The sequence below is a fragment of the Pan troglodytes genome, chromosome 12, assembly GCF_028858775.2.
Source record: "Pan troglodytes isolate AG18354 chromosome 12, NHGRI_mPanTro3-v2.0_pri, whole genome shotgun sequence".
NCBI lineage: Eukaryota > Metazoa > Chordata > Mammalia > Primates > Hominidae > Pan > Pan troglodytes.
This window is the reverse complement of record NC_072410.2, coordinates 91,901,114-91,924,327: the sequence shown is the minus strand read 5'-3', so window position 1 is coordinate 91,924,327 and position 23,214 is coordinate 91,901,114. Positions and strand designations below refer to the sequence as shown.

Below are 23,214 nucleotides of genomic sequence, written 5' to 3'. Positions count from 1 at the left end.
TTCTCTCTCTAGCAGATGCCAGTCTGGCCATAGCTGTGGAAGCTGGGATGCAGAGGGGCCACAGCACCCAACCTGGGGCTTGTGGTCTTGCACAGGACAGTGAAGCAGGGATGAAAGATTGTCTTAAGAGGTAACTAAAAGAGGGCCAGGCGCGGTGGCTCTTGCCTTTAATCCCAGCACTTTGGGAGGCTGAGATGGGTGGATCACGAGGTCAGGAGTTTGAGACCAGCCTGATTAATATGGTGAAACCCCATCTCTACCAAATATACAAAAATTAGCCAGGTGTGGTGGCACGTGCCTGTAATCCCAGCTACTCAGGAGGCTGAAGAAGGAGAATTGCTGGAGCCTGGGAGACAGAGGTTGCAGTGAGCTGAGATCATGCCATTGCACTCTAGCCTGGGCAAAAGAGTAAGACTCTGTCTCAAAAAAAAAAAAAAAAAAAAAAAAAGAGGCAGGAGTGAGGACGAGCCTGGGCCCAGGCAGAGGAGCTGCTCTTGGAATGGCCCAGGGCCCCTGCCTCTGGTAGGCAAGAAGCAATCAGCCTGGAGCAGCGGCTCTCAACTCTCCCCACTCAGCGGACCTCTGGCAGTGTCTGCAGACATTTTTGGTTCTATGGCTGGGTGAAGGAGTGTTTCTAGCCGCCAGTGGGTGGGATCAGGGATGCTGCTAAACATCCCATGCTGCACAGGACAACCCCTCAACAAAGAAGGATCTGGCCCTATTACCAGTAGTGCTGAGGGTCAGAAGCCCTAGTCTCACCTGAAGGGCTTGGGCTCTGCAGGCGGCAGGCCTGTATCTGAACCATGCCCTGGCATTACTCACATACCACCTGGGCAGTCTCTCCAAGCCTCCCTTACCCCATCTGTCAATACTCTCTCCAGGAGGGGTGACACCACCAGGCATGGGCAGGGCAGCACTGCTGGTTTTGTTGTAGTTAGACAGCCAAAGTGACAACTGCTTGTAAGAGACTCTTTCAAGGGCCAGGCCTGGTGCTAGTTGCTTCACATTCATTGTCTATTTAATTCTCATAACCACTACGGTTCCCGTTTTGTAGAAGAGGAAACTGAGGATCAAAGGGGCCAATGGTTACTCTGGCAATGCCAGAAGCAGACCCCAGGGTTGATTCTGAACTTGGCCTCTCCTTGGTGAGGTGGGACCTGAGCCAAGTATCCAGGGCCTTGAACATCTTAGTCCATACTGGGTACCTCCACCATCCCTGAGACATAGCCTGAAGCTCTCCCTTCAAACAAGGCATCTAGAATGGATGAGCCTGAATTCAAATGAACTGCCCTCGTGATGCCTCTGGCTCTCTGAAGCATCAGCTGCAGTGATTGTACCAACTGTGACAATAGCACAAGTGAGCTGATGGCTGTGCTGGGGTCTGCCTCAGCCCCTCCCTGGTGGAGGCTTTTTCTCCAGAGGCAGCAGGATGACCTGGTGGGCTCCTAGACACACCTCCTTCCCTTGGAAACTTTGATGAACCCACTTTTGGGGTCTTTTCTTTATTTCTAGCCCATTCTGTCCTTTCCTCCCATGTGGCAAGATTACACTTATATGTGTGATTAAAGCCCACACTCAGTACATCTTCGTTGGGTCATGTTGTTGGATCCTGGGGTGATACCAGGGCTAGAATCCCCACAGAGCTGCCTATTAACCTGTGAATTTGAGCGAGTTACTCAACTCTGTACCACAGTTCCCTTGCATGTAAAATGAGGATGACATCAGTCTCTAAGAGGGTCACTGCAAGGAACAAATGGGTTAATACCTATTCCAGAGTGGTGCTTTCCATTAGCAAATGCTCAATTGCTGTCTGCTGTGTTCACGATGGTGACCAGGGGGAGCCAACAAGAAGAGAGAGGACCTTACAGACCTTCCTTTGGAATCCTGCCCAGGAGCTATACTGGAGGCAGGGATGGAGCCATTCCCAAGGCTGTGTTGACAAAGCACAGGAAGGAAGGGTGGCATCGGGCAGGGAGGGTGGCATTGGGCAGGGTGGATGGCATCAGGCAGGGAGGGTGGCATCGGGCAGGGAGGGGGGTATCAGGCAGGGAGGGTGGCATCAGGCAGGGAGGGTGGCATCGGGCAGGGAGGGTGGCATCGGGCAGGGAGGGTGGTGTGTGGGCAGGGAGGGTGGTGTGTGGGCTGGGAGGGTGGCATCGGGCAGGGAAAGTGGCATCGGGCAGGGAAGGTGGCATCAGGCGGGGAAGGTGGCATCAGGCAGGGAGGGTGGCATCGGGCAGGGAGGGTGGTGTGCAGGCAGCCTGTCCCACCAGCAGACTCAGGCTCACACACCTCGAGGCACCAGTGCCAGTCCAGGTTAGGGGGAGACTTTATCTTCACCTGCCCACCCAGGGTACCCACCTTGCATGCTCCACAGCCAGTAGCCCACACACTGGGAGACAGGTAAAAGGACGAGCTAAAAATATATCTTATGTTTTTCCCCTTTCTTTAAATTGGGATGGAAACTAGATTGGTGCACCTGTATTCTTTCTACCTTTCACAAATATTTTTCTAGAGTCCAATAAAGTTAAGAGGAAACTTGTTAACCTGGAGACTTCTCGGGCTTCACATGTTTACAAACGGATGATGTATTTCTCTCGCGTTTCACCTAAGGCATCAGTTTTCTGACATCTTCAATACACACTCAGATTAAATATTTTGCTCCCAAGGTTGACAAGTCAGCCAAGAGAGGAAGGGAAGGCGGGTGAGGAATGGATAGGACTGGGGGTGGAGCAGCATCGGGAGCCAGTGTCAGAACCAGAGGACAAAACAGTCTCCTTTCAACAACGAGGACGCCCCAGAGCCTGGGGCTCACCTGCCTGCAGAGACTGTGGGCAGCTAAAGCTGAACTCAGCCCTTGGCTCCCATTCTCTGGTGCTTTTACTCCACAGTTGAGGACCCTAGAGTCTCCAGGGCAAAAGGACCAAGCCTTATTTAAAAACCTATGTAGATCTCATCCCTGGGTTCATACATGGTCCCGTATCCCCAGCCAGTTACTTTACCTGGGGCTTTGCTTCTTCGCCTTTGAGCGTGTCCTCTGAGGGTAGACTATATCCCTAGTACACAGCCCTAGGCCCAAGGGGGACCATTTAGTTGGGAGTGACCCAGCTTGGATATGCAGCCAGGGTGTGAAGAAATGGGGACAGGCAAGACAGGAAGCCAGCATGGTATGTGTCCCAAATTCTGGTGTGGAATCGGGAGTAGGAGCCTCCATTCATGCTCTTGTCCCAATGCCCATAACATCAGGGAGGGGACTACTCTCTGGCATGGTCCTCCACCCGAGACCTTGACATAGGGGTACAACCTTCGTTCATCTTTTCATAAAGATTGTCCTTCGAAACTGGCCAAGAAGAAGAATCTCTTGCCACTCTCCCCTGTCAAGGTGGAGCTGGTTTATGGTTTTAATGTTTACAACCTAGAAGAGGAATTTCAGGGGCAGGTGTCTTCTCACCTGATTAAACTTGTCTAAAAGAGCTCAGAGCCAGCCCTGACTCTCCAGCATCAGCAAGAGCAGAGCTATGATATGCGGCCAGATTCTCCAAATCCATCTTCACCGTTATTGGTAGGATATGACTTTGGGTAACCTCTCCAAGACTTGGTTTCATTGTTTTGGCCTCGGCCTGTATCTGTACGATGGGATAATAGCAACATCTACTTAACAGGCTTTTATGTCACTTCCCTGATATGGCCTCTCAGAGGCAAAAGAAGTGGGAGCAGAGAAGACTGAACAAACCATGTTTAGGGGTTTGAGGGGCAGATGTGACTCCCTCTGGACAGGCCAAGAGGCAGGACAAGTAGGAGGACAGAGGTGGGAAGAGGTGATGGGGGCAAAGCAGCCATAAGAGGAGAGAATGTGACAAAGCCCAGTGTTAGCAGAAGGGGTTGGGAAGTGGGAAGACAGGACATTTACATGGGAAGGAGGAGCGGACACTGAGAAGAAGAGAAAGGCCATATAAGTCAGTCCTATGAGAGTGTATGCTACACACACACACACACACACACACATAGGCACACATACTCAGGGAGATTATCTTAGCTGGCATGGTCATGTGGATTTCTATCAGTCCCATGTGGGTTTAACACCTCCAGATTACTTGGAAATGTATCCAAGTCGTGCCGTAGGCCCTGGAGGGCAGGGGCTCTGTCTCACCCAGCATCAGGCCACCTTGCATCCCAGCAGGAATGGTCCCTGGGCCGTGGTACAGTCTGTGAAGTGGACTGAGCATCATCCTGTCTAGGAGTATTCTCCCAGCACCCCACATTCACACTGTGGTGACACCAACCCAGTTGTTCTCTCCAAGGCACAGAGGAGGGGCATCTCAGTACCATCTTCCAGAGAAGATGCTTTGCTCACCCACAGGCCATGCCCAGGATGAGTGTGAGTTGCCCGCAGATGACTGCTGTCCCTCCCCTTTTTCACATGACAGGAAGGTCAGCTGGGATGGGCACTATTACCTTCTGGTCAAATAAAGGCCTGACAACTCTCCTCAGGGCCAGAGCATTGCAGGGCCCCTCTCGGAGGCCCACAGAGACCTGGCTCCTCTTCTCCCACTTCCTTATGCAGCCAAAGGCGTCAGGTACCAGAAAAGTCCCCTGTTCTGCTGGAAACAGACCAAGCACACTCCTGCCCCAGGGAAAGGGGGAAGACAACACTCTGGCTGCTGCCCACCAGCACTGCCCACACACAGATTCAGAAGACAAGGATGTGTGTCCCCTACTCACAACATTTTGCAAAATGCCACTTGAGCAAATTATGTCATTCTCATCCAGGCAGTCACGCCTTAAGCAAAATCAACACCTCAATTTCCTTTCCCTTTTCCTGTCTGATTCAAGCAGCTCCCTCCCCTGCCCTACTGGAGTAGAGATATGGTTCCTGGAAAAGCCACCGCAAGCTGGAGCTGGGTTGAGATGCCTCAAGTACCAAGGCCAAGAGTCTGGCTTTTGTGGTAGACAATAGGAGCCATCGATGTCTGTGCTGAGACTGGGAACAATGGGTTAATGACCACATTCAATGTCAGGGTAGGGGCAGGGCTGCAGCCAGGGCAGGAGAAGCAAGTGGAGGCTTTTGCTGTAATCTAACCCAGTGGCTCCCAACTGGCGTAGGTTTGTCCCTCAGGGGGCATTTGGTCATGTGTGAGACACTTTTGATGGCCGTGACTTGTGTTGAGTTGTGTTGTGGGGAGGTGCTGCTGGCAAGAGTGGGCAGAGGCTAGGAATGCTGCTAGACTTCCCACAATACACAGGGGAGCCCCTACAACAAAGAAACGTCCAGCTCAAATGTCAAGAGTGCTGAGATTGAGGAATGCTGATCTAGCATGAAGAAGTGAACATGGGATCTAAGAGCAACCCTTCTGAGATATGAGACAATGAGGGGTGCAGGAGAAAGAAGAGCCACAGAAGCTGGACCAGGCTGGAACTGAGGGTCATGGGAGAAGGGGGTCACATGGAGAGAGCTAGTGGGACAAGGAGGCAGCCAGGGTGCCTGATAGATGCTCATGGCTGTTATCTTGAGTCACAAGTGAGTTCAGTGTGGGCATGGACTCACTCAATCAGCCAGTGTTGAGAAAGTCCAGGTAGGAGATCTACACCTGCAGATCTGCAATTCCCAACCCTCTCCTGAGATCTCATAGCATCCTGTTCCCCAGGACAAAAAGCAACCTCTTCAGCACCTGCAAATCTGCAATTCCCAACCCTCTCCTGAGATCTCATAGCATCCTGTTTCCCAGAACAAAACATAACCTCTTCAGCACAGGAAGAGAGACCAGGATTCAGCTCCTGCTTTCTGTCCAGCCTCACCGTCTGCTGCTCCCTCCCCTCACATCCCACTCTCCAACCCTACTCTCCCACTGTCCTGCAAAGGCAGCATCCTCACCAGCACCCTTGCTCAGCTCCAGGTCTTTCCTGGGCCACCCTTTCTTCCCTTCCCAACCTGGCCTATTTCTACTCATCTCTGAGAATACAACTCATTTCCAAGTCCGGTGGGAAATCTTCCGTGAGCCTCACACCTAACTTGGATGCCATCTCTTGCAACTTCTATGGTACCCTGGACAAAACTCCATCCAGGACAGAGATTACATCATAATGGCTACTTTCTAGCTTATTTTTACATTAGGCCCTTTGAGGGGCCCTTCAGGCCTGCAACCTAGTCTTTCATCTCTGCATCTTCATAGTTAATAAAGAAGTATCTGTTGAATGAATAAATGAATTCATGGATAGATGAAGATAAGGAATTTGTGAATCAATAAACAGGAAACTGTCAAAGCTGGAAGCATGAAAAAATCTCCAAGAAATCGTTTGTAGAGAAAAGAACAGTGAGCTGGGAACCTTGATGAATACCCGCCAGAAGGGTATGAGAGCGTGGGTGAGGAGTTAGCAAGGAAGCCATAGACAAACGTGCCTTTTTTTTTTTTTTTTTTTTGAGATGGAGTTTCACTATTGTTGCCTGGACTGGAGTGCAATGGTGTGATCTCGGCTCACTGCAACCTCCGCCTCCAGGGTTCAAGCGATTCTCCTGCCTCAGCCCCCTGAGTAGCTGGGATTACAGGTGCATGCCACCCTGCCCGGCTAATTTTTTGTATTTTTAGTAGAGACAGGGTTTCACCATGTTTCCCAGGCTGGTCTTGAACTCCGGACCTTAAGTGATCCACCCACCTTGACCTTCCAAAGTGCTGGGATTACAGGCGTGAGCCACCGTGCTTTAACGCAGTCAGCAGGCCAAGTGCTATGAGACAGGCTATGAATTTGTCAGTGACCTTTAAAACAACAGTTGTAGCCTCAGATGGGAGAAGACTGTCCCAAAAAACATGGCAGGGAGGGGGAGGTACTTTGTTGATCAATCAAGTAAAGCACAGGAAACCTTTCAGAGAAGGGATCACAAGGGGTCCTGCAGACTTAGGGGAGGCAGGAGATGCAGAGGTGAAGCTGGGGATGAAGAAGGATGCTGCCCAGAGACAGGGTGGCAGACAGAGATGGTTTTACCAAATCTGATGTGACTACCTGCCAGTCAGAGCTAAATCAGCTGGGAGACTCACAGAGCAGGCATTCCGTCCTGTCCCAGGAGGCAGTGTCACCCAGCGGCAGTCTTCTCCCCCTTTGCATTTCACATCTGCGAGCTAGCTGTGCCATTGGCCTTGCCTGACCCTGCCCACGGTTGCTGCCAGCAGGTAGGACACCAACTACAACAAACTCATTAAGCTCCTGCTAACTTAATGGGCAATTTCCTATAGGCAGGATGCTGCCTGTTAAACTGTCTTTCAGAGGAACTCTATGCACTTGGAAAGCAAGCAGTGTAAGCACAGTGGCAGAGTCGGGGGATCACACCTCTCATGCTCCACTACCGATCTCTGGGAATAAATGGGCATCTGATGTCATGTAAGAGCAGGTGATGGAGGCAGAGTCATCTGGCTGCCTCCCTCTACTGTGACACATGGTCCTGTATGCCCAGCCAGTTACTTTACCTGGGACTTTGCATCTTCGCCTTTGACCTTGGCACAGGGGCTCAACTTTAGGTTTGGGGTTTCTTGGTTGTTCTGCCTTTGAGATTCCAGGCACTTCTGTCTCTGTCGGATATTGCCCTTCTGGATGGAGGACTCCTTGGGGATGCTGGAGGAGAGTCACAGGGAGAGAGGAGAGTCCACTGCTCATTGGATTAGCAAGACTACCAGCTGGAGAGGGTGGGCAGTGTTCTGAGAATGGCAGGGCTGGGCTGTTAGAAAATATCTGCACTGCTCGGAGAAGGGCAGGGTGCCACTAAGAATGAGATGGCAAGGAAAGACCCAGGAGCTACAGAGGGAGATGAGTACCTGCAGTGAAGCTGGTGTCAGTGAGTCTGTAAGTCAGGGCTCAAACCCAAGCAGGTGAGAAATACTGCTACTGGCTAACTGTAATCTTTCATGCTACTGATTCAGTATAAGGTCCCTCCGGGTTTTAGGGGTGAAGGGAGCCAATTGGTCTTCTTAGACCTCCGATATACATAAAAGCCCTCATCCAGTTGGTCATTGTCTGTCTCTTCTCCAGACCAAGCCAGCTGAGGGCCTCTGCTTTCAGCCAGCCAAAGCTCCAACAGGTAGGACGGATACCTGAGTTCAGGGTAGACATTCTCCAGGTACCACTTGAAGCTCTGGCAGCGCAGATTCTTCCTCAGGTCCAATCTGCTCTCAACACTGGGGGCAACAGGGTTGTGGACAGACACAAAGACAAAACACAGCTGTCAGAGGCAGGCGCCAGCAAAGCCAGTCCAGACTGAGAGCACAAAGCGCAAACCATGCCCATGCTCTGTGCTCACATCTCTCTGGAGGGTGCTGGGGAAATTAAGCAAGAACAGATTTCTATAACTGCAGACAGAGCTATGGAAACACTTAGCAATATCTCACAATGGTGCAGTAATGACAGCAAGGACTGGTGCTTTTACTTGAAGATGGAATTTGGGGGTGTTTTTACTTTTCATTCAAAACAAAGCTGCAAGAACATTCAGTGTGTTGTTAATAATTTACCGCTGGGGCTCTGGGCCTGCTTATTCACAATTTCTCTTTGGATTCTGCAGCCGAAACACCACTCCCCACTGCCCCAGTCTCAAAAAATCCTTTTATTTGGCTGTTTCTGGGGTCTGGTCATGTATTTGTTCATTAGATATTCATTGAGCACCTACTATGTGTCAGGCATTGTACCCAATGTGGGATACTATGGAAAGCTTTTGAACAATAGGCAAAGATAATGAAATAAGCCATCACAGCCCAGGTGACATAGGATGAGCAGGAGGGACCTATGGGAACAACTCAGAGGGGGACCCTTGCTTGTCGGGTCCATGGTGGTCAAGGTAGTAATGGTGATGCTGGTATCTGGAAGGAAAAGGGGACATTATCTAGACAAACCAGAGGTAGGGGCCCCTGCTAGAGGCAGTGGGGAGAGCAAGATGAGGACATGTGAAGATATGAAAGAAGCTCTGCGGGCAGGAAGAGTGCTGCAGGATCTTAAAATAGATGTGTATGTGAATGTATGGGTGGTGATTTGGAAGAGCAGAAATGGGTGAGTTGAAAGCAAAGACAGACCATAAAGGGTCCTGTGAGGCACTGCCAAGGAGTTTTGACTTGTTTAAAGGACACTGGGATGAAACTGATGGGTTCTAAGCAGGGCAAGAGGTGCTTTGTACTTTGAGAGCATTTCAGTGCTGGTCCACAAATGGGTCTGATGGGCAAAGCTGGGGCCAGGGAGGGTAGTGAGGAGGCAGCTGTGGAAACTCAGGTGCTGATCATGCTTTCAAACAGGGAAGTGGGGGTGGGAATGAAGAACAACAGACTGAGTGCCTCCACACCTCTCGGCACCCACCTAAGTTCATCCATGTCTTTTTCTTCCTGGGCAAACACATAGAGCTGGCCTTGCTTCCTGTCCAACTCACTTCCTTCCACTCCCCACCTCAAGATTGCACTAGAACTTCTTCTTACAGAGCACCAACCACAGCTCATCACCAGACTCTAAGCTCCATCAGGATGGGAAGGATGTCAGGTTTCTAAAATGCTGAATATTGGGTGTTTAGCAAGGGCCTGTGTGCTCAGTGTATGATGGTGCAGTGTTACCAAGACTTGGTGATCATTTGGATGGGAAAGAGAAGGAGAGGGATTCAAGGTTGACACCTAGATTTCTGACTTGGGCAACAGGTGCAACGAAAACTCTTCACGGGGATGGGAAATATCAGATGAGGAGTAAGTTTAGGAGCAAACGTCATGAGTTCAGTTTAGGATTTGTTGAGTTGAAGGTACCAGGGAGACATCCTGGTGGAGGTGTCTAGTTGATAATTGGATAGAAGGGATTGGAGCTCAAAGGATAGGTTTAGCTTAGAAATAGAGATGCAAATATCAGCAGCATAGATACAGTGCTTAATGCCAGAGAGAATATGTAGTAAGAAGAGGCTTTTTAACGGACCCTCCGGCAAGACCATCATACAAGGAGTAGGAAGAGGAAACAGCCTGCAAATGGGACCAAGCAAGCAGTGCCTAGCAGCAGAAGAAACGCCATGCCTGCAGAGTTCTGGAAGCCTAGGGACTGGGGGACACCAGAGGGGCCGGGGGTGGGAGAAGACTCATGCTGATGGGGTAGCGAAAGAGGACAGTCCAGGGTGCAAGGAAGTCACGAGGGAGCCAGGTGGGAGCAGTCTCAGGGCTTGGGGGCCAGGAGCAAGGAGGGGAGTGGAGAGAGGAAAGCAGACCACTGCTTCATGAAGCTGGGCACTGGAGGAATGGAAAAGACAGAGCATGGATGATGAGCAATGTTGGACTGAAGGAGGGTTTTTGTAGTTTGTTTTCTTTCCTCCCTCTCCTATTTTTTTCTTCTTAAGATGTAAGACACTGAATAAGTTTAAATGATGATGGGAATAATGCAGCAGAGGAGAGACCGGGGATCAGGGAGAGAATGGAGGCACCCGGAGGGCAAAGCCCCCTAAGGAATGTGGTTCCCAAACTTGTCCCCATGTTAGAATCACCTGGTGTGGGGTCTTTAGAAAAATTCTACAGCCCAGGCCACACCCCAGAGCAAGTAAACCAACTCTCTAGAGGAGGGAAACAGACTGCAGTCAGTTTGAAACTCCCCAGGGAACTCTGATATGCAGACTAGTTTGGGAATCTCCTCGGTAGAACCTTGCTCCTCAAATTGTGGCACTCAGGCGGGCAGCATTGCATCACCTGCAGCTTATTAGAAATACAGACCTCCAGAGTCAGAATTTTCATTTTAACAAGATCCCCAGGAAATCTGCGTGCACATTAATGTTTGAGAGGCCCTGCACCAGGAGGCAAGAGGAGATGAATCCAGGCAGTGGGAACTCGATAAATGTTGATTTATGAATGAATGCAGCGATGAATGGTTCATCCAGAGTACAGGTGGAGGGATGGAGACCACAGCAGGAAGCACAGCCTGTCCTTTGAGACAAGAGACAGAGAAGGATGCTGCAGAAGCAGTGAAGTTAATGGGTTGGTTTGTTTTGGGAAGTTGATGTCATCTATTTCATCTGTAAAACAGAAGGTGTCATCTGCTGCCAGCGAAAGAGGGGGGTGGACTAGGGGCTGGGAAGAGTGGAGGTTTAATGAAGATCGAGGGAGAACGCTAGCTAGGAGAGGCAGCAGGGCCAGTGGGCAGACTGCAGGCCTTGCTGAGACTGACGACCATGGTGTATTATTAGTAGCACCAGCTGGCATTCCCAGTTCTGTTCAGCAGCCTGTGTGCATAGGAGGACAGGGTGCAAAGTCAGATTCATCCAAGGTTGAACCTGGATGAACTGTGGGGATGGTGTTGCTAGATGGACAACAGCACAGAAGGTCTGAGGACAAGACCTTTTGAGTTCAGTTTTTAAAAGAGTAGAATCCAAGCTAGAGAGGGAAGGCAGTGAGGGGGATGTGGTTGATATGGCCAACAGATTGGAAGTTCTGATGAGGACTGAAAATGAATGCCTTGGAGGTTTGGAGTGAGAGAACCTGAGGGGCAGCATGGATTTATGGTTTCAGAGATGCAAATCATTTTGGTGGGTTCTGATTTAATCCTCCCACTCAGTGATGGGTTCAACCTATGAATTTAGGCTGCAAAAAACCCATCTGCTCAACAGCCTTCGTATGATGAGTGGGTGATGTTAGTATGACAAAAAGCCATTGGTTGCCCCCAAAGAAACATAAATGATAGCATTAGTGAAGTTGCTATTTTTCTCTAATCAGCCCTGGGTTGGGGAATACAAGGTCATTCCAAGTTTTGAAATCAGACAGGTGTGGTTTGAGCCACCATCCCCCCTCTGCCATGGTGTCATCTAGGGCAAGAAGCTTAACCTGTAGTAGCCTCAGTCTCCTCATCTGTAAACCAGGAGTCATTATGCCCATTCCTCGGAGTTGGGAGGATTAATGAGATGCCTTATGTAATGGTATCTAGCTTTTATTTATTTATTTATTTTTAATTAATTAACTAATTTTTTTGAGATGGGGTCTTGCTCTGTCACCCAGGCTGGAGTGCAGTGGCGTGATCTCGGCTCACTGCAACCTCCGCCTCCCAGGTTCAAGCGATTCTCCTGCCTCAGCCTCCCGAATAGCTGGGACTACAGGTGCCTGCCACCATGCCCAGCTAATTTTTGTATTTTCAGTAGAGTTGGGGTTTCACCATATTGGTCAGGCTGGTCTCAGACCCCTGACCTTGTGATTCACCCGCCTTGGCCTCCCAAAGTGCTGGGATTACAGGTGTGAGCCACCGCACCAAGCCTGGTATCTAGCTTTCAATAAACATTCCTTTCTCTGTCCTCTCCTCCCATGAAACTTGAGCACTGCTGTAGAGGTGCTCAACAGCATCTATACACATGCTGTTCCTCCAAGGAAGGAGAGAGCTTAGGCTTGGATGACCTAGAACTTGGAGGGAAGAAGTCCCACCTAGAAGGACTAAGGCTGTCTAGTCCTGCCTCCTTCCTGTCTGAAAAAGCAGGAAATATTGGTCCACTGCACAAGGCACAGCTCAGCTCCCCTTGAGCTGGCAGTTCAGGTTGCCAGGCAGTCATTCCACAAGAGCTGCCTAAAGCCCTGCACATCCAGAGCTGGGCAGGAGCTCTGAGGAATAGGAAAGAAGCCACAGCCTTGGGCCCTGCGGGAGCTGAGGGTAGCTAAGCTGACTGGCCTATCGGCACCCATTTGCATCGGTCCTATGAGCTGGGCTCTTTTGCAGTCTCTGCCCTCCTCAACCTGAAGGGACATTTACTTCCCGAAGGGCCTCTCCAGGGCGAATGGCCGGGCAGCGTAATAGTATTGCTTGTATTCATCCATCCACACTTCAGCTGTCCGCTTGGTGTTCCTGGGAAAACAAGGAGTGACAAGGAGTGTCAGTAAGGGGCTGTCTGAGAGGCCCTGTGAGTGCCAGTTAAAATACACATGTGTGGGCTGAGTTGGCAACACCACCTAGGTGGGGGCCACCATGGTCAACCGACTATCATTCCTGTTCCCAGGGCACTGAGCCCAGCCAAGCCCCACCCAGTCTCCAAAGGGGTCTTTACCCCAAGACACAAGATTTTGGTACAGGTTGAGTATCCTTTACAAGAAATGCTTGGAATCAGAAGTGTTTTGGATTTGGGGTTTTTTAAATTTGGAATATTTGCATATACATAATGAGATATCTTGGGGATGGGACTCACATCTAATCTAAACATGAAATTCATTCATGTTTCACATACACCTTACACACATAGCCTGAAGGTAATGATATTTTTCCCTTGGGGATGCTGAATAAACTGTGGGTTGTCTACCTGCATTTTGACTGCGACCCGTCACATAAGGTCAGGTGTGGAATTTTCCACCTGTGGCATCATGTGGGTGCTCAGAAAGTTTCAGATTTTGGAGCATTTTGTATTTTAGATTTTTGGATTAGGGATGCTCACCTTTAGTAACAACAAACCTTTCCCCCAAAAGATACAGACCAGGAAAATCATGCCAGAAACTGAACTTCTGTGGCTATCAAAGAAATAGGGAGAAAAGGCTCAGGAACCCTACTGGCATCCCTTCACTGCCAGTAACCAAGAGTGCAAAGGCAGGGCCTGCGTGGGCATCTAGCTTCTGGCTGTCCTCGGGCTCTTGCTCCTGGGTTCTATCCTTTACCACAGTGGAAGTACTCAGGTCCCAGCTCTCCAAGGGGAAAGTGGGCACACACAGGTCTTCCTGTAGGCCGTGCAGTTAGCCTGCTGCAGGTGTAAAGAACTAAGTAATCAGGCTTCTCTTTCCAGACTTTTTGCTAGCACTCTAGTTTTTAAAATCAGGTTTTCTGCCCTGACTCTGACCCCACGAATCACAGAAACGAAGACAGACAGAGAGACAGACACTAAGGATCCCTCAGCCATCACGCGTACCAGAAAGAACCCCAGAAAAGAGAGAAAAGATGTCAGAAAACAGTCAGGTGGCTGGTGGCCTGGGCAGCAGTGGTATCTGCTGAGGCCAAGTAAGGGAACTTGGGGCCTAACTGAAAAGGGGGTGCTCTTTCAGATGCTAGCTCTGCTTTAGAGCAGAAGCATTCAAGAGAGGAGCGTGGCAAGCCCTTCTAAGCTAGGACCTGCAATGACAGTTTATGCACACACAGCCTGGTCGGTGGGGCACTGGAGGCAGTTAACAGTGCCTCCCTGGCCCCTTCCACTGACCTAGCCATTAGCACATTGGAAGCTGTTTAGCAGACATCTGTGCCACAATCTTCTAGAAATGGAATGACCTACCAGTGGCATGCAGGATGCTCACTGGCCAGGGCCCAGTCTCAAAGACAATGACTGTCTGGAGCCCCAGGCTCTGCCCCTCATTTCCAGGCCGGTCCCCCTCCAGGCGGCCACATGGCTCCTGCACAGCCACCACTTCCCTGTGCCAGACGTCCCCAGCTCACCTTTACTTTTTAAAACCTGAGAGCTGAGGCAGCCCTGCCTTTGCTCCCCACTGCTTCCTGGCCTGCTGATTTTCTTATCACCCTACCCTTGCCATTCATGTTTTTGCAAAAGGTGTGGCCAATTTTCCCATTGCTCAAACCCATGTCTCCTCAGGATAGCTGTGTTGGGGTGGCTGTATCAGGACGTGATGACACAGCTCCCCCTACCCCAATGGACCAAATGACAGAAAAAAAGGAAGAGGAGACCAAGTGGAGGAGTGAAGCTATCAGATGACAAGAGACAGAGGGTGGGGGAAAGAGAGAATCAAGAGGAAAAGATGGAAAGAGGAATATTCACGAATTATTCTGAAAGGAGAAGAGAAAGATCGAAAGAGGAGAAATGGAGGAAAAAAGAGTGGATGAAGGGAGGAAGCAGGGAACAGGCAAGTGGGCACCCTTGGGTCTCTGAGTCCCAGTAAGAACCACCCCCCAGACAGGAGGAGAGCACACCAGCAGACAGGAGCCCAGGGTCTCAGGCCCTGACCCAGCCTGGACCCTTTGACTCTGCTGGCCAGGCCCTGGAGCAGGAACCTAAGCTGCATCCCTTGGGCCTCCCCATTCCCTGCATCTGCCCAAAGACCTCTCCCCTAGTGACCCAGCCCGAAGGTGGGGCAGTGGCTCTTCTAGAACTCCAAGGTAAAAAGGGCTGCCCTTCCCCCATCTCACAAAACCCCAAATATCTGGAGCCCATGCCCTGCAGGAGGGCATTGATGGGTGACTTGAAGCCCACGAGGCCTCATGTGGGGCCTTCCGAAGCCTCAGAAGCATTAGGGAAGCCTCAGGCCCTAACACTGGATGTGACAGGCCTGCCTTCCCTATCCAAGCAGAGTCTGGGTAGTACGAGGTGCAGCCCCGGCCAGTTCAAATCACACAGGCAGCCTAACAGAGCACCAGGGACGGCTGCAACCCTTACCAGCAGCCGCCCAGCCATGGCTGCCTGTGCTGCTGCCCACCCGCGCTGAGCCCCTGGGCACTTACTTTATATACGTGTTGGCATTTCCATCAGGGAAAATGTAGGGGTGCTTCTTCCGGAAGACGTGCCCCACTCGGCTGCAGGGGACGATCTCTAGGCTGCCCCCGCACATCCACACTCGGAAGGAGATTTCTGCAAGACAGTCATGCCCCTCCTATGACCTCTTATCACTGCTGCTGCAGCTTTGAGGCCCCAGGTCTAATGAAACGGTGAGGCCCCCGCAGAGGCCAAAGAACAGACTCTGCAGCCAGTCTGTAGGCTCCACTGGCTGAGAGACCTCAGTTCCCCATCCATAAATGGGAATAGTCCTACCACTTCGGAGGGTGGTATAAGTGAGCAGGCAAACAGTGCAAACCAACACGCTGGCCTCTGGAGCATATTCAGGGGCCAGCATGGCGCGGCAGGGGCTCTGCTGCAACTTCTTAGCCTGGAAAGGAGGAGCCTTGGGGGCACTAAGAGAGTTGCCTTCTAACTTGCGGAAGAATTCATTGTGGAAGTCTGGTTAGATGCACTCCCTGTGATCCCAGAGGGTTAGAGTCAGGACCAAGGAGAAAGAAATTTCAATCGAGAATACGGGAGAATTTTCTAACAATCAGGGACAAGGTGATCATTGTAAGAAGACTCAGGACAGGCTAGAAAACTTCACGGCAAGGATGCAACAAAGGGGACTGAGTCCCCAGAAGGCCTCAGGGCAAGGTGTCCACAAAAGTTCCTTCCACAGTGAATGCAATTCTACCACTGGGGAAGAGCCACCTGAATCATAACCCAGGAGGAGAAAGTCTGTGCAGTTTACTAGAGCTGAAAGCAGTTCTAGAAAATGCTGGAAGCCTCAAAGCTGTTGTTGCTGGTGTCCCCTAGGTTTGTACACACACCCATTTCTTCCTGGTTGGCGGCTGCTATGGGCCCTCAGAGAGGTGGGTGGGATGGAGTTAGCAGAGGCGGCTGTGGTGAGTGTATTTCTCCCCGGGACTGCACCCCAGCAGGCTTGAAGTAGTGCTTCTGCCCTGAGAAGGAAGTGGTGGCATACCAAGTGGGGAGGGAGGGAATTTTATCACTGCCATTGGTTAAAATTGCCAGTGCATGGTGACATTCAAAAGCAGAAAGACTGTGAGTGTTAATATTGCTCTTAAATTTTCTACAGATAATGTACCCCCTAAGTGACCACAGCGAGGGCAGGCTGCTTCCTGCATCCCACTGGGCCTGTCACTGGTAGAAAAGGCAGCTCCTCATCTGTAGGTATTCTGGTCTGGCTGATGCTTCTGAAGTCGAGCCCAAGCATGTGGCTGCCCATGTGAGGAGCCACGGGGAAGCAGGCTGGGTGTTCAGGGGAAGGGAACAAGGATACAGGTATTACAGGGCCTTCGTATCACATGTGTGTCCTGCATCCTGCTCTCATTCCCCTGTCCCCAGCCACCTTTACCTGTCACCTACCTGTCTCCTCCCACGTTTCCTTGGAAAGGCCCCTGGACTGAGGCAAGACTTCTTTCACACTAGCCCTACTCCACCACCTTCTCTGCACCTGCCCCTCTGCCTACTGCTTTTCACTCCCAGGAAGCCTGGATTCCCCTCAGGGTGGGGATTGTGTAGACTCAAGGAGGAAGAGAGGACTTCTCATGACTGCTACTGAATCATGGCAATAACGTGGGGGAAAGGAAACAGGAAGAACTTAGCTTCACAGTCAGCAGGCCCAAGTCTGCAGTAACCAGCTAGCTGTATCCTTGGGAAACCTGCTTAAGCTAGCGGAGGCCTGATTTGCTCTTATGTCAAACAAATGTCATAAAAACACTCCACTGGAATGCCGTCAGCATCAAATCCAATAGAATTTTGAGAACAACTGTATAAACGCTAAGTGTGATTGAAAGATCAGCAGCAGTTATTATGAGACATCCCTCTAAAGCCAATCTCTTTAAAACATGGACATCACCCACCTGTGCCCTCTTTTAATTTCTTAGATGACTTACAGATTCTTCTTCCCATCTTCTGCCACACTGCAGGAGACACCTGAAATGTGTGCACTTCACATTTGAGATTTCGACTCTCCATAAAGTCCCACGGTATAGAGGGAGTTGGCATTTGGCTGGGGCACTGTTTGAATCGTTTTTCACATGAGTCATTGAGCAAGGAGTGAGCTCAGCCAACTGCCTGGCACCCACATCCCCATCTTGCAGTAGCACATAGAGGAACCTGGAGGTCGGTGCGTGGAGTTGTGTCAGCACGTGTGAATTTCAGTCTCATGTCTGTGCTCCAATCAACTCCTCTCCAGAGACTCAAAACAGGGCCTGCTCCAGTTCCCAAAATGGAAAACCCTCCAATTCCTCAACACTAGAGATGGAGTCCTTGCTCGCTAGATATAACTTACACATCTTGTGCCAGCTTTCTTCTAAAGATATGTATGGGTTTCATCTACAGTCTCTTCCTTTCCTTGTATTCAAATGAGACATATGTCCCTTTTCCTTTGCAAAGCGAATCCCTCCAACCTCTGCCTCTACCCCATGCCCCACCCCCGTTCCCCACTAGCTGTTTCTTTTCCTATGATCCCTCCTCCAGCTCTTTATTTCTCTCTGAATCTACTGACCCCTCCCTTCTGCCACAGCCATGCACAGGTCCCCAGCTAGGCCAGCACCATTGCCTGGCCCTGATCCTTCTCTACCTTCCTTCTGGTCTCCCCATGTTCTTCTCCTACATCCCCTCATCGCTCTGTCTCCGAGCATTTTCCTGACACTGCTGTCGCCTCTGCTCCCAGAGTTCACTCTGTGCTGAGGACTCACCTCCATCCTACCAGCCCCAACTCTGCCCCAGGCTCTGGCACCAACTTTCCATGATTGGCTGAGGTATCTATTGAGATGGACGGGACATTATCACACCCAAGACATCTCCTATGCCCTCAGCATCTTCCTACAGCCTGCTGTAGCCCTGCCTCCTCTAAAGACATTCTTCCTCCTTCTAATTTTCTTATGTCTGTTGCCTTAGCACAAAAATTGAGTATTGCAATTCTGCAAGCATTAGCCATGGGAGGAAAATGACCCCTTCATTTACTTCTGGGCCAGGCAGGCAGTAGCTGATTAGTCCTAACAACCCTGCTCCATTGTTATTAATGTTCTTATTTTGCGATGCAGAAGCAACTCTGATAGGACAACTGAGAGCGAGGAGCTGGTGGCATTCAAAAGCAGGGAAGCACATCTCTCCAACTCCGAAATTCATGGTCTTCCCCTGACACCACCCTGCCTCCTTACTGCACATCTTCCACCAGCCAGTAGAGCTGTGGATGCAAAGATACCAACTTCAAGGCACTCACAAACTAACAAGAGTGACAAATACATAGTTAGCTGTCACATTCCTACCCTATGAACTCACTCATCCAGTCCTGAAGGATGTCCATGTCAGGTCTCCTTCAGGCAGGCTGCTGCCGCCCAGAGGAACCTGCAGCCGAGATGAGTTAAGAGCGTCTCTACTCTGGAGTTCAGATTGTTATGCCTGGAATTATTGGAGGCACGTGTCTTGACATGGATCGCTGTGCTGCTGCCAGAGTCAAGAGGCAGTCTGAGGGATGCGGCTCAGAGTTTTCAGATCAGTGTGATGATTTATAGGGATGACAGTGTGGGTTATTTAAAATGTGGGATATACAGGTGCTCTACCCTTATCTACATCACCAACTTCAAGGAAATGATGTGCATCCTCTCAGGATTGCAGGCCAGGCCTGGTGGTTCATAGATATCTGCTGAGACCTTTGGGACAGTCACAGGACCTGAGATCCTGTGAAGGGGGCTTGCACAAGTGCTATCAGAAGTGCTGTAGATTCATGTGTGAGGCGGTGGACCTTCCAGGTACAGATTAGGGCCTCTGATCTTCGAGGCTGCAGCACCTGCACAGTCATCATTTCTGAAGTGAGGGAGGAGGGAACAAAAAAGTATTGTGTAGAGAGTTTGCTGGGGGTTCTTGCTGAGTCAGCGCCCACATAATCTCCCTGGTGATGAATGCCACTTCACGGAGACCCAAATCCACTTTGAATTCCAGGCATGCAGATGTGTAATTATTCCATCCTCATCGGGGCACTGTTATAATCTTACTTTCTTTAAACGTCAGGTAAATATTTGAGAGCGAATTGCCCTCCCGCCCTCCATTCCCCCCACTTTCCTTCTGTCTCTCCATCAGCTGATCAGTAGTGCTTACCACCCCTCCCAGGGTCCTAGCCCTTCACCAGAACCAACTTCTACCTGGCAAGCCCATGGATGGTGGGCAGGAATTCAGGGGAGAAGGAGCAGCTTTCTCTCCAGGAAGCAAACCACGACTATTCATATGCCACTGCTTGGCCATACTGGTCAAGGTTCTAATTTCATTTTATAGCCTGGTTTCTAAACAAAGGCAAAGAGAATTATTACACGTGGGTACCACATTTTAAATGGAGCCTCATATAATGTATATGTGTGTGTATTGTGTATACAATAGCATTGCCCATTCTACTTTTGGCCAAGTTTAAACCTCTGTCTGAGAAACAGACACTCACCTGGCTATTGTCATTCATAAGTCCACACATATTTATGTACAATGGGGAACCTTGCCTTTCAGTAATTTTTAAGTTCCCAAAATCTACTGGGCTAGAAAGCAAGCTCTGTTATTACTCTTTAATGAACGAAGGGACTTCGGTAGAGATAATCTTATTGGCCCACAAAACATCGCCTTGAATCTGTGAGCAAAACTGCATTTCACTCACAGCTGGGACAATCAAGTCTCCATCCACACCTCTTACTCTAGACAAGTATTGACCACAGGCATGCCATGATCTGCAATGCCCATACGACTGCAAATGCCAGGTGACACCTTTATCTTTCCATATTCTCTATGCAAACAGAGCAACTAGTGTCTGATGGGACTCAATTACACGTAGGGAAGTTGAGAAGCAGCAGGAAAGGATGGCCTCAGGGGGTCTCCCTTGGGCATGGGGCTTTAGCCAGTAGCCCAGACAAGGAACAGAGTGCTGGCTGCATTAGCTTCACTCTCCATCTGGGGGAAAAGCTGACTTGCTATCACACTTGTATGCTCTTCTCAGATGAGGCCATGTCCCTAATCTTGAGCCACCAATCATGGAAAGGGTGAGGCTGAAAGAGAAAGTCAAGGAATAAACTACTCCAGCAGGTCACACATAATCCTCGTTTAACAAACCCTGCTCTCTGAAAGAGAGGGCAGCTCACCCTGGTGGAGAACAGGCACTTTCATTATCTAATTAATCTTCGCAACAGCCCTGTGATGTGGGGCCTACTACCATTTTCCACTGTTGCAATAACAAATCCCCACAAACTTAGTGGGTGGGTTTGGCGGAGCCCTCTGCTTAGGGTCTCAGACTGAAATCAAGGTGTCAACAGGATGGCTTCTTTCTGAAGGCTCTGAAGATGAACCCACTTTCAAGCTCATTCAGGTTGTTTGCAGAACTCAGTTTTCCTTGGGGTTGCAGGACTGAGGTTCCCTTTTCCACCTGGCTGTCAACTTGGGGCCTCTCTCGGCTACTTCCATGTCGCCCCCTCCAGCAGCCGTGGTCGGTACCTCTCGGGCTTCACATCTCTCTGGTTTCATCTGCTACTTCTCTTCTGCCTCCAGCCTGAGAAAGTTCTCTACTTTTAAGGGCTCAAGTGTTTAAATTGGGTCCACTCAGAAAAGCCAGGATAATCTGCTACCTTCAGGTCACTGATTAATGACCCGAAACGCATCTGGGAAATCCCTGTGCTACGTAAGGTAACATCCTGACAGGTTCCAGGGATTAGGGTGTGGACATCTTTGGGGGGGCTGTTCTCCCTACTACGGGGATCAGTCTCCACTTTAAAGACTTAGAAACAGGCTCAGTGAGGTGAAGTAACTTTCCCAAGGATGCATAGCGATGATTACAGGATTTAAACTCAGGCCTATGAATGCTTAGCGATGATTATAGGATTTAAACTGAGGCCTACCTGATTCCACAGCCCACATTCTTCCCATAACACACCCACTCACCCCCCGCCACACACATACTTACACACTCAGGAGAGCCGAGCCTGGCATAGCCTGGTGTCCCTGACTACATTCTGGGACAGCAGGTGGTGGTACTTCCTCTCTGGGCCCCAACTCACCTCTCTCTTCTCAGCAGCCTTTTGTGCCTGCTGTGCTTTGGAAATCCCCCATTCTAAATTCGGGAATCCCATATTCACCCTTCATATATGTGCCAAGGGCTCCTTTTTGGAAATATGCACCGCTTACATACCTACACACACACATACACCCTACACACACACACACAGACTTTATACTAGGGCAACAGATTCCTTTTACACACACACACATACTCTCTCTCTCTCTCTCTCTAACAGACTCCTTTTATCTCTAAAGACCAAAAGCTAAAAGTAGGATGCAGCTCAAAGTAGACACATTACATGTACACTGTGTTATGTAAATTGCAGTTTAAGCATCCAATTTTAATGCAAATCAACTTCTGAAAAAAAATCTAAAAGCCACATTTCCCTAACATCTGCTCATAGGCTGAAATGCACATGTAATGATCAAAACTATTCAGCTCACCTTAGAAATACTTTGGAAATGGTGGCACTGAGGTCAGGGCACGTGAGAGTATGAGACACGGCTTTCACATGGCCATGGCAGCCAATCCATCAGTGGCTGCTTCTAACCCATGAAAACCAAGATGGGGTAGGGCAAGGGCCATGTGCTATTGAGTAGGTCACAGACACTCTGGCCAGAGCCTGTCCCAATCATCTCATGCATCTTTGTGCTGTGAAATAAAGACAACACAACATATGCAAACATGTCTAGAACACACAGAAATTCTATTACTTAGAAAGGAAAGATGTCTCTACCAGCTGCTATTATTCTCGTATTTAAAGGGAAACCCTTAAACATGTCTCTCTAGGGCTCCATTTAATCCAATGAAACTTATTTTAAATGGAGCCTCATATATATTGCCCTTCCCATCTTGAACCCCATTCCCATTCAGTCTCTGGCTTTTTGAACCCACATTTAGTGAGTAGTTTCTACCACTGCTGGCTCAAGAATGAGAAGTCAAATGAATGATCTTGCCTGTAAGGAGCCCCAGGTTTGGTAGAAGGCTGGGCGGCAGACACAGAAGAAGAAAGAGACAAACACATACAAGGGCTCAGTGCAGTGATGAAGAGAACCTGGTGCTGAAGGGTGCAGAATGAGGGAGAGGGTGGGCCAGAGGTAGGGCAGGGAAAGCTTTCTGGTTCTAGAGGAGGTGGCCCCAGGGCTGAGTCCTGTAGAGGGTCAGCTTCTGCAGCAGAGTAAGTTTGGTGGAAAAGGGAAGCTAGGTCCTAATAGTGGGTTGGACTCACTCTGGGAAGAGTGTGAGGTTCTGTTGGTACCTCTGGACCTAAGGCTGAGGCAGGAGCAGGCTGATGAGGCTGGAGAGGCAGGCAAGGCCATGGGAGGGAGGGATCCAGCTGAGGAGTGTGAGTCTCCCCTTAGGACAAAAGGGAGCCACTGAGAATGCCAGGCCCGGAAGGGGTGGGGAGGTTTGCATTTCAAAACAAGCACTTTGGCAGGGGTGTGAGAGCTCAGATTCGATAGTACAATAGAGATGGAGGACCACTGAGGAGAGTATTGGAGCAGATGGAGAGAAGGCGACGGATGTGAGTGATGCTGAGGGCAGTTGATCTGCAGGACTTGGTGACTTGGTGGGTAGGAGGCCCTTCCTGCCACACTCTGGAGCCAGGACTCCTTTCTTCACCCCTTAGTGCCATCTCCCCTTCGCAGCTGGAGCATCACTTGTACACCCCATCCAAATCCCTGATCTTCATGGGGACCCTCTTTCAAATTCCTCCTTCACGTACTCAGCTGCC

General features: G+C 50.0%; 1 protein-coding gene across 3 annotated transcripts in view; it reads right to left on the bottom strand.

The window, feature by feature from the left end:
• GALNT14 (polypeptide N-acetylgalactosaminyltransferase 14) overlaps window positions 1–23,214 on the bottom strand; it is a 227,353-nt gene that overhangs the window by 6,195 nt on the left and 197,944 nt on the right. For 2 of the 3 annotated variants that reach the window (XM_016948294.3, XM_016948296.4), the window contains 4 exons: window positions 15,385–15,511; window positions 12,712–12,804; window positions 8,079–8,162; window positions 7,458–7,602 (listed from right to left, as the gene is read on the bottom strand). In XM_016948294.3, the coding sequence (XP_016803783.1) occupies window positions 7,458–7,602; window positions 8,079–8,162; window positions 12,712–12,804; window positions 15,385–15,511 (449 nt within the window). The remainder of the gene's footprint in view (window positions 1–7,457; window positions 7,603–8,078; window positions 8,163–12,711; window positions 12,805–15,384; window positions 15,512–23,214) is intronic. The other variant, XM_024354279.2, reaches the window with a different exon arrangement.